The sequence below is a fragment of the Protobothrops mucrosquamatus genome, unplaced genomic scaffold (genome assembly GCF_001527695.2).
Source record: "Protobothrops mucrosquamatus isolate PMUCROS unplaced genomic scaffold, P.Mucros_1.0 scaffold823, whole genome shotgun sequence".
Classification (NCBI taxonomy): Eukaryota; Metazoa; Chordata; class Lepidosauria; order Squamata; family Viperidae; genus Protobothrops; species Protobothrops mucrosquamatus.
This window is the reverse complement of record NW_015387084.1, coordinates 74401-85983: the sequence shown is the minus strand read 5'-3', so window position 1 is coordinate 85983 and position 11583 is coordinate 74401. Positions and strand designations below refer to the sequence as shown.

The following is an 11583-nucleotide window of genomic DNA, read 5'->3' as shown; positions in this document are numbered from 1 at the left end:
TAATAATAATAATAATAATAATAATAGTGGCCATGAACTAAAGCTGCTTCCAAGGCTGATCCCAGGGATGGCAGATTAAAATCTCCCAAGACCATAAGCCCGGGGGACTCCACTGCCAATCCTGAGATAGCCTCCAGCAGCTTATGCAGCAGGGAGGGTGGTACAGCAGCAACACTGCCAACTAATCCCCCAAGCCCCGCTTCAGGAACTGGTACTTGGTAGAATGGGCACTAGCATTTCAGCCTTGTTTTTACGCAAAAAGAAAAAAGGACAACTCAAAGAAGCACATTATATTCCCATTCTTCTGCTGTGCTGGATTTCTCTTGGCAATTATTTTTTTTAAAGTAAATCTGATGTACACGAAGCTATTCTAACATGCTGCCACCTCATGCTTAGCAGCAGGTGTATATTTATGGTTTTAACCCTTAGCAGAGTTGTAGAGATTGACAGAAGGCATGTGGGCAATAAACAGACCAGATGTCACTACTGTGCCACAGATATAAAGCAAAGTCTAAATCAGTGATGGCTAAACTTTTAGAGACCGAGTGCCCAAACTGCAACCCAAAACCCACTTATGCATCGTCGGGTGCCAGGTAGGTGTGGCCCATTGGGTGGGTGTGGCCCTTTGGGTGGGCGTGACTGTGGTGGTAACAGCAGACTGGGTGGGACTAAAAAGTTCAATCAATTCCAATTTTGCGAGATCTTTTTTTTCCCCGTGAGAAGTTGAAATTGATTGATTGATTGAACCTTTTTTGTTTTTGCACATGGCGGCGGAGGCCTAGAGCGAAAAGGTTTTATAAAACCCAGCTGAAGGCCTAGGACTGGGGCTCTGAGTGCTGCCTCTGGCACCTGTGCCATAGGTTCACCACCACTGGTCTAAATCTACTGCATATTTTCCATGACAAAAATAATGAAATAAGTAAATATGAGATACTGTTTTATGGCAAGTTCCATGGCTTACTTTGTTTTTCTTTAGATGTCAACTTTAAATCTTAACTGAATTCAATATGAAATGATGTGGAACTTCTAACTACAAAAAGTGATAGTTACATATTGTTTTGATTATTGTAGTCAACACCGGACTACCTTTGAGTTTGCAGAAACTTAATGCCAAATGCAGCAGCCAAGAAGCTTCTTATGGACTTTCTGCTAAACATGGAAAAAGATGTATTGGTGCTGTATGGATTTGCTGTTTAAAAAGGATTGAATATGGAAAGAAGAGAATCATGTAATGTAATATTAAAGAGGAAAAGAGATAATAAGTTTGAAACTGCTGTAAAAAGATGAGAAGTCACGTCTTTATACATAAAGAAGTGACTTTGTTATATATCCTTTTCCTTTTGCTAGTTCTATTTTTAACAATTTTTAATGTATTTTCATGTTCATATTTAACTTTTATAAGTCTCTGCTCCCTCTCTCAAAATAAAAATGAAATATGGCAATAGGCTGTTAACTGATTCAGAGATTAGGAGCACATTAACCTACACTGGTGGAATATTTATTGCCACAAGTTTTGCAGATACAATTTAAGATAGCATGTAATCTATGAAACTTTAAATAGCTTGGGATTGACTATCTCAGGGCCCATCCATCTCAGTATGATAATAGACTATGCTTCAATTATCAAAAAGCTTTCTGCTAATAAAACTTCATCATTAATGGTTTAGGAGAGTGAAACAATAATTTTGTAGAGATGCAACAGTTACATGTAAAAAACCAAGGCTAGGAAAAAGTGAACCAATTTAACTATGGAATAGATTAAATGTACTTCTTTGAGTACATTTTGTTGTTTTGCACACATGAATTACGAAGTCTAATCACTAGCTGAAAACTAGGGAAATATGTAATAAAGTGACTAATGAAATACAGTCTTGATATATTCCTGGAAATATAGCTTGTAAAAAACAGTCAATCATAAATTTTGATTTGGGCGTGTAGAGAGGCAAGCCTTTAATTTTCTTTTTTTAAAAGTTATATCCACTGCTAGATAACTTTTCTAGATTAGATAGCACTCTCTCCAGACTTGCAGCTAATAATAGGCCCTTTTCTTTCCTCCTGCAAATCCATGGAAAACTACCTGATTTTTTGAAAATACTTTTTGTGATCATATTTAAATTATCATATTCCATCCAAAAAGTACTAAATTGCTCTAATTCAAGGACTATTTTTCAAGTTTCACTTAAATGAATTTACTAACTAGATTCTTACGTTTTATCATTCCATATTGGTATTTCTGACTTAGAGGTAAACTTTTCTATTATTAAACTCTGTTCAATAACTTGTTCCTTTTTTCTGCAAAAATCGAAGTTTCATTGTTCTATACTTGGCCACTGACTCTATAGTCCTTCAAAGAACACAATGAGAATAAATCCTATTGATTACAGGGCTGCTTTTGAATAGAGAGTAATTGAATTCCATTGTTAAGATAAAACACACAAAAATAGAATAAAAGGAATGAAATAATAACAATACATGTTAAGATAAAGAATAAAATTAAACCTAACTATAGCAATAACATATAGTTCTGGATAGGGAAATTATCCGTAATAGTTTTGTTTGATTTCCTGTTGTGTCCAGAAATTCTCCAACAGCATTGTAGAGAAATATTGAATGTAGCAGTGCTGCTGTCACCATTAGAGGGTTTTTCTATGAATGAAGGCAAACATACATGTCCCAGGATAGTGTTATAAAAATCCAATGAAAGCAGATAGTCACAATGTGACTTTGAAACACATTTGGCAAAAACAAAATTTATAGTATTCGAGTTGAACTTTTGAGAGCCATTTTGGTATTGTGGTTGATATTCTGACCTAGAAACCCAGAGACTGTGAGTTGTAGTCCTGCCTTAGGCATGAAAGTTAACTGGGTAACCTCGGGCCTGTCTTCTCTCAACCCGATTCACCTCACAGGATTGTTGTTATGAGGAAAATAGGAGGAACAAGGAGTATTATATATGCTCACTGCCTTAAGTTATTTATTAAAAAAAATAAAACAAGTGGGATAAAAGTTGAATAAATCAATATTCTCATACCTTTTTACATTATGCAATTATACAATGCAAAACACTCTGAAAGACAGATTATAGGTGTCAAATATATTTTTCTGACCTTTCCAATTCTGTGAAGTATTTTAGGATAGATATAATACAATTTATGCATAGTTACACTTTAAGGACATTCTAAAATAATTTCCTGAGTTTATGTATCTGCCTGCAGTACATTGAAATGACTTCCTTAAGTAGCTATGAGATCCGCAGGAAGCTCATCATAAGTGCTGTAGGGGATTTGCAAAACACAGTTTAGGAGTTTTATTGGCTTTACTACATTGGACGATAATTCCACTTGTCTAAAGCAGATACAATGCTTGTCATACATATTTTAGAACTGTGTTTACAGAAGAATCAACAATTGCAGGGGTCCGTTCCATCTTTTAGTTCTTTCTTGTTTTAGACACTACTTAATACAACTGCAGTTTTTTCTAGTTCCTCCAGAGAAGCTAATTGTCATAACAGTATTATAGTTTCATATTCTAAACACGATAGTTATTATCTGATCATTATACTATGAAACTTAAATGCACTTAACAATTTCTGAATCTTTTTCAAAAGAACAGATAAAAATATGTTGAGATATAATACTTTTAGTATACACATATGCAATATCTAAATGTACTTTGTCATCTTCTCTATTAAGATATATCTTACTATTTCTTGAGGACTGTGCAAGAAATGTCCATCAAGATGGCTAAAATACCATTGTGGCATTTGTGTTAACTATTATTGTGTTTCGATGAATCCATATAAAGTAAAATACTATAGTTTATTTGGAACAAGAAAAAGCTGATTAAAGCTTTTTATTAAAAAAAACAACCCTCCTGAATTATAGTAGAATACAAATTAAGGAAAATTTGTTATAAGAGGAACATTAGAAATTAAATCTGAACAAATTATAAAAAAGTAGGAATTACTATGACTAATCCTTAAAAGAGCACAGGACTGAAATATGTTGTCCAAATGGAAATGGTACTGCTTTTAGAGGATGTGGGTGTACAGAATTAACAATGACAGAGAAACAAAACAAAACAAAAAATATGGAAGAGCTGGAAGAAAATGGCCAGTAGAACATTTGATTCATTCAATTTAAAGTGAATTAATTTAAAGTAAACTTAAATGGAAAATGCTGCCCTGCAAAATACATTTATGCTTTCAAAAAGTCTTGGTATACCATCATGGAGTAGCACTGTATCTGTATAACCAAGATAATGGTACTCAAGAATAGCTTTTAATTTGGTTGCAAGAAGACTTAAAAGCTCAGCTGTTTTAATTGCCCCCCCCCCGGCATTTTTAATGAGATCAAGCTTGGGAGTAGATAAATAAGGCATTTCGTATATTACTACATCCTAATCAGGAAGATGGAATTTTCTGTCTCAAATGATTTCATAGGATAGGTCACTCTAAACCATGGGTCACGATCGATGGGATTCAAATATGTGAACAACCGGTTCTCTGTATGGATGCCACTTCCGGAAGTCTATTCTGGGCCTGGGCAACAAAAAATTAGCTACCAGTTCTGCCGAAGTGGTGCAAACTGGCTGAATCCCACCACTGGTCATGAGGGGAGGAGGTTGACAGAGTAAAGAGAACAAATGCTGTTTTGGGAAAGAAGACCCTCTCCTAGGAAAGTGTTAAAAGGACATAAGAAAAGTAGGAACTGAAGATTATAAAGGAATAATTGAAGATCCAGTGTGGTTTAGTGACTAATGGGAATGGGATAGAGTCAAATTCCGGTGTATTCTTAGCTATGGAAGTTATTGTTTCTTAATCCAACCTATCTAACAGGTTGTTTTGGGGAGAAAAAGGCCCTCGTGACGCACTTTGATATAAGCTTGCTTATTCATTTATTTTTATCTCTTTGCATCACTTTTGACTCATGGTGACTACCTGGAAAAGTATCTGCAAATACCTTGCTAGCATGTTCGGAAGTGACTTGCCATTGCCTCCTTCCTAGGGTTGAGAGAAAGAGTAACTGAGCCAAGGTTACCAAGCTGATTTTGTGCCTAAGGTACAGCTCAGATTCACAGTAATCTGCTTTATAGCTTCTGGTCTTAAACCGCTACACTAAATAGGTGCTGTATATGCATTTATTAAATCCAAACAACACTAATAAGAACAAAACTATAAAAAAATCTCCAAAGTAAAACTATTACTCAAAAATAAGTTGACCAGTGTTAAAAGAGGTTTTTTTTTACTAACAATATTAGTATGAAACATTTTCTGTGGAAGTAGACAGATTCTTCTGTGGGAGATTTTTGGCTATGTGTGGATTGGGATCCATTATCTGCTTGGCTGGTGGAAGCTGCCATGGAGATTACCGGAGACTGGGTTCATTCTTGAAGGAAAGACATTGATATCCTACTCTGAAAGAGGTGGTGGTACACCCCTTTCTCAAGAAGCCATTGCTCAGTCTGGCTATTTTAAACCATCATAGTCCTGTAGCCTATCTTTAGTTTGAAGTTAAAATTGCTGAGAAGGTAGTTGACATACAACTGTAGTCAGTGGTGGAATTCAAATACCTGAACAATAGGTCCTCTTATTCGATATAGGCCTGGGCCTCCAAGCCCTAGAATGGACTTCCGGAAGTGGCATCCATGCACTTCCGGCAGGCTGTTCTAGGCCTGGAAGTCAGCCGTTCTCCAAATGCAGCAAAATTTAGCTACTGGTTCTGCTGAACCAGTGCGAACTGGCTGAATCCCACCACTGACTGTAGTGGATTATTTGGATTTCTATCAGTCAGGATTCAGGAGTATAGAATGGAAACTGAGGTGGTTACTTGTTTGGATGACCTTTGACCAGACTGGGATAGGATGAATACAGTCCTTCTGGATCTGCTGGGTCCCTCAGTGTCTTTCAATACCAATTCATTTCAAAAGTTATGACATCCTTCTAGATCAGTGATGGCGAACCTTTTAGAGACTGAGTGCCCAAACTGCAACCCAAATCCCACTTATGCATTGTCGAGTGCCGGGTGGGTGTGGCCCATTGGGTAGGTGTGACCCATTGGGTGGGCATGGCCCATTGGGTGGGTGTGGCTGCAGTGGTAATGGCAGACTGGGTGGGACTAAAAAGTTCAATCAATCAATTCCAACTTTGCAAGATCTTTTTTTTTCTTGCGAGAAGTTGAAATTGACTGATTGAACCTTTTTTTTTTTTGCACATGGCAGCGGACGCCTAAAGCAAAAAGGTTTTATAAAACCCAGCTGAAGGCCTAGGACTGGGGCGACGGCGCGCGTGCCTACAGAGAGGGCTCTGAGTGCCGCTTCTGGCACCCGTGCCATAGGTTCGCCACCACTGTTCTAGATTGACAGTAACAACTGGGAGTGGGACACTATATTGCCATGATACTTTTTCTTCTTGAAGGTCCAGTTCCTGCTGGTGATTTGGGGGAGCTCAATTCATTGTTGGCTGCCACGTCCTTTCTGCTCTGCTGTTTAACATCTATATAAATAATACCTGGAGGCTAACAGGGACTGGATAGCAAAAAAGAAGCTCGGGGTTAAACTAGCAAGATAATATGGGCTGTGAATTTAAAGACCAACCGATTCTGGGGTTAGCTCATCCTTACCTCTAAATGGGGCTTGCTTCCCATCAAAAAGAGCTGGCTTGCAATTTGGGGGTCTTCTTGGATTCATGGCTTCTCACAGCAGGTGGAAGCTGTAGCCAAGACAGCATAATTATGTCTAGTGTACCAAATGTGACCTTGCCTGCAGTAGAAGATACTATACATGTTACTGTACATGTTGTAGCTGGGCTATTGTATTTTGATCCACATGGGGCTGTGTTTGAAGATAATCTGGAAATTTCCACTGGCACAGTGTGTGATAGTTCAGGTAAGTATGGGGTATACCTAAATTCACTCAGAACCACTATGGGTCTACATTGGCTACTAAGATGCTTCTGAATAACATTCAAGGTGCTGCTGGCTATTACCTTTTAAAACCCTATATGGCTAATGGCCTGAATGCTTGCAAAGGCTTGTAAAATATCCTATTACTGAGTGATCAGAAGTCGAACCCTATCAATGATAGATCCCTCTTATAAGGAACTGGTTTCCTCCTATTGAGCTTTCTGAGCTGCCCTGAAGATAAGATAAGATAACCTTTATTGTCATTTTTTTTTACTGTGGGCACAACGGCACACCTCAAAAATGAAACTTAGTTGCCCGCTCTCAAAGTGAAACACATACATGACGCACACCTAAACATACTATGAACAACATATGTATAGACCCACATCCCTACATATACGTAGCAAATAAATATTAAATATTGTCCATCTTGAATATATAATGGAAGGAGGAAGCTTGAGAGTTCACAAGGTTAATGCTGTATAGAATGAAACTATGGCTGAATCTGGATGTTCTGCTACGGAAACCACGAAGCCTCCTCCCAGAAGGTAACAAGGAAAACAGGTCGTGAAGAGGATGTGTAGTGTCCCAGATAATCTTACGGACCCTGCTCAAGCAACGCTTCTGTGCTATGTCCTGGATGGGAGGGAGGGAACTGCCAATGATCTTTTCGGCCATTCTCACCACTCTCTGCACCTCCTTCCTGTCTGAAGCAGTGATGCTTCCAAACCAGACTGTGATGCTGTATGACAGGACACTCTTGATCGTCCCCCTGTAGAAAGTGGTCAGGACAGGGGAAGGAAGATATATCTCTTCAGGAAAACATTTGGAAATAATGAGGATTGATTGAGTGGCGCTCTTAGGAAATAGCATTTTGATTATTATAATTCTATTTTAATGGTTTTTGTTTCATGTATGTCATTCTAAATCATTTGGAGCTGAATATAGTTGTATAATTTAGAACAAAGGAGCAGAGGACACGGCTCCTCTGTACCCAAGTAGGTAAGTATTTTTCCCAGATGTGATTATTTCACATGCTAAAAGACTGAGCTGAGTTTGTGATTTAAAACTGGACTGTAATATTGAACAAATAGTTTAGATGTTAAGCCTTGCATGGTGTACAAAAAGTATGGATCAATGAGAATCTAAAATATATTTTCTTTTTAGCTTTTCATGAAGCCTTTTAAAGCCAGGTTTTTTTGGAAGTTTGTTGTTAACTGATTTACTCTGGTAAATTTTATAAATTTATTTCATCTTTATTTTAGCCATCAGCTGTAACCTTTGTCACAGGCAACGTATTCAGAGAGTATGCTGCGGAAGAGAATGCGGTTCTCATCCATCTCCATTCAGGTTAGGCTGACTGTTTTTTTTGTAAATGGTCCACTCCAATGCAGCATCAGATCAGTATAGTCATTTTGGAGCACTCTTGCTTAGTCACTAATAGATGCTAAATTCCAGGGCTTATTAAAGGCAACAAGCAAAGCCAGACTGCACTGAGGTTGAGCAGGAGGCATTTTGTGTATGCTCAAAAGCTAGCACACTATTGTGTGACGTTAGGAAAGAGCCTGCATGCTGCAAACATGCTGGGGTTAAGGGCTTGAGAACTGTGATTCAAATTAAACCTTGCAGTGTATATATGAGAAAGGCTGTTTTAAAAACAGAAAATCCAGTTCATTTTTTTAAAAAAATGTTTACAGTTTGGGATAGGAAAAAAAGGGAACAATACTATATTATAGGGATGGTTTCTAATAACAGAGCAGGAAGGGGAGAAGAACGGGGTGCACCACCAGTAGCAGCCATGAGGTGGCACTAAGCATTCAAGTCTGCATCTTTGGGAAGTCTTTGCGAAGTTAGATGAAAGGAGGTGTATAGGAGGAGCTGAAGCATTGAAATCATTTTACTCTTGAGACTATAAAAAGGCAGGACCTCAGTAAATAATTTATAACAGCAGCAGCCCTGTCTTTTTGGATGTGAATTATGCATTTCTCTTGACATGGCACCTACACCTGCAAATAACCCAAGATGATGTAAGAACAGGGCAAGAGAAACTTCTGACATCCTGATGAAAACATACGAGGTCTGAAGAGAAATAGGATCAGAACAAATAACAGGACTTGGTAAATAGCTAAAATTCTTCTTTACTTGCAAATTAAGTCTTTGGGAAATACTGGGATTCTTTGAATACTATTGCTTAGACTAAGAATCTAAATATATTGTCAGTCTGAATGGTCATGCACTGTTTTTGATAATATTCCTGCTGTGTCAAAGAAATCTGAACTCAAGCACCCATTAGTCAGGCTAAAATTCCGATCAAACTGATGAATTTTGCTAAAGAACAACAAAAACTATATAATACACCTTTGAATATCAATATGTTATTAGAAGGTATGAGATTTGCAGCAAGGAAGCTGACATACATCATTCTTTCATAGACTGAAAGATCAAGGAAAATATTTAAATTTGTTGCTTCATGAGTTTAGTAGACAATTGAAAAGAAAATCACCCTTATGTAGAATAGAGGAGGCTGATTCAATTATGCAGTATTATTTGCTAATCTAGAAATGTTAGCATATTAACATTCCCTCAGATCCATAAAAAAATGATCCATCAGGTGAAAGTAGCTGGATGAAGGAGGAAGGAAGGAAATCTTTTTTTGGGGGGGGGGGTGGTAGACAAGCGGAGATACATTAACCTTCATTATTGCCTTTGGATTCTTGTATTCTGTATTTATTCCTTTCTTCCTAGCTTTATATCAGCTCAGAAACAATGTCTTGAGATTCCACTTCCTTTCTTGGTATCAGATTACTTTTGGTCCTTCTCTTTGCAGGAACTTCCACGTTTATGGAAATTGCCTTTCCAAGATTATGTTCTGACAAGCCTCTCAGACTGAAAAGACCATCTTAAAAAGGATATAATTGTTAGCAGAGATGAATTTGTCTAACCGTCCCAACATTTTAGACTCTAACTTCACTGCTCTTGGGAGCAATGTGACCATCCCCACAACCAGGACCAATCCATCAACATGTGACCAGGTGGTTATAGCAACTGAAGTGTTTCTCATGCTTGGCATTGTTAGCCTTCTTGAAAACATCCTTGTCATCTGTGCCATATTTAAGAACAAGAACTTGCACTCTCCTATGTATTTCTTTGTATGTAGCTTAGCAGTTGCTGACATGTTGGTCAGTGTGTCAAACGCCTGGGAAACTATAACTATATATTTGTTAAATAATAGGCATCTTATTATTGAAGATGTTTTTGTACGTCACATAGATAATGTTTTTGATTCAATGATCTGCATATCTGTGGTGGCTTCCATGTGCAGTTTGCTAGCTATCGCTGTTGATAGGTACATCACCATCTTTTACGCCCTCCGTTATCATAATATCATGACTGTGAGAAGATCAGGACTCATCATTGCATGCATATGGACTTTCTGCACTGGCTGTGGAATCATCTTCATCCTTTATTATGAATCAAAGTATGTAATCATGTGTCTCATCACAATGTTTTTCATCATGTTGTTTCTCATGGTTTCTCTCTACATACACATGTTTCTTTTGGCTCGTACTCATGTTAAGAGGATAGCAGCTTTGCCAGGATATAATTCTGTCCATCAAAGGACTAGCATGAAAGGAGCTATCACTTTGACAATCCTACTGGGCATCTTCATTGTATGCTGGGCTCCCTTTTTCCTCCACCTCATCCTGATGATCTCCTGCCCTCAGAACCTCTACTGTGTTTGCTTCATGTCTCATTTCAACATGTACCTCATTCTTATAATGTGCAATTCAGTTATTGATCCCTTGATCTATGCCTTTCGGAGCCAGGAAATGTGGAAGACTTTTAAGGAGATCATATGCTGTTATAGCATAAACCTGATCTGTGGACTACCCAACAAGTATTAGAAAATAGATCTGGATCCCATACTATAAGAACTTTTAAGAAAAAAATGCTTAGCCTAAATGCAGTTACCTGAAAGCTCATTTGGTGGTGCTTATTTGTGAGTAAACATGCATAGGATTGTTCGTTAGTTTACAAACTAAATTATTGGTTTTATCTTCTTGTTCATTATGAACTGCTACACTTTTAACTTGTGATCCTTGTTGACAGTCTATGTGGGAAAAAAGCATTTTTCTGTTTGTATTGCCATTTTTGGATGATTTTATGTTCCTTGAGCAAGCACGAATATGATATGTGTTAATTATTTATAGAGATACAAACAGTTTGGCTTTATAATAGTGGGCATATATAGTAAATTGTCTTTGTACTGCCCATAAATCCAGATAAGTCTTTTAAACAACCAATGCTTAAAAATCATATTGTTCCCTAAAAAGTGTTTTTGATGAATTCTACAGTATGCATGAATGCAATTTGTAATTAATTTATAAAGAACTCAGTTCTTCATGGGAAAAGAAGCCAAAGTATAAGAAAAACGCAATAGATTACTCAATATGAGTACAATATTTTCATATTTATTTGTTTAAAATTGTATAAAGACATCCAACTCTATGATTATGGCTCACATGAATTATTTGATATTTACCGATATCTCTTCTATCGTGTCCTTTTTTTTTTCTTTGAAAAAATAACTAAGAATAACTTGCCCTCAAATATTTATAGGATAGGTGTGTCTTAATTTGAATACTGAGGATTAAATGAGAATGAATGTTATGGATGGTTA

At 37.2% G+C, this 11583-nt stretch overlaps 1 protein-coding gene across 1 annotated transcript; it reads left to right on the top strand.

The window, feature by feature from the left end:
- The first annotated feature begins 9829 nt into the window (after positions 1-9829).
- MC5R (melanocortin 5 receptor) lies at positions 9830-10807 on the top strand. The gene has a single exon (XM_015818931.1). It carries the CDS (start codon positions 9830-9832, stop codon positions 10805-10807), a length of 978 nt encoding a protein of 325 aa, XP_015674417.1.
- Positions 10808-11583: the final 776 nt, after the last annotated feature.

Bases quoted from the DNA above. Each gene is read 5' to 3' on its own strand.
- MC5R (XM_015818931.1), top strand. From the start codon at position 9,830: ATGAATTTGTCTAACCGTCCCAACATTTTAGACTCTAACTTCACTGCT.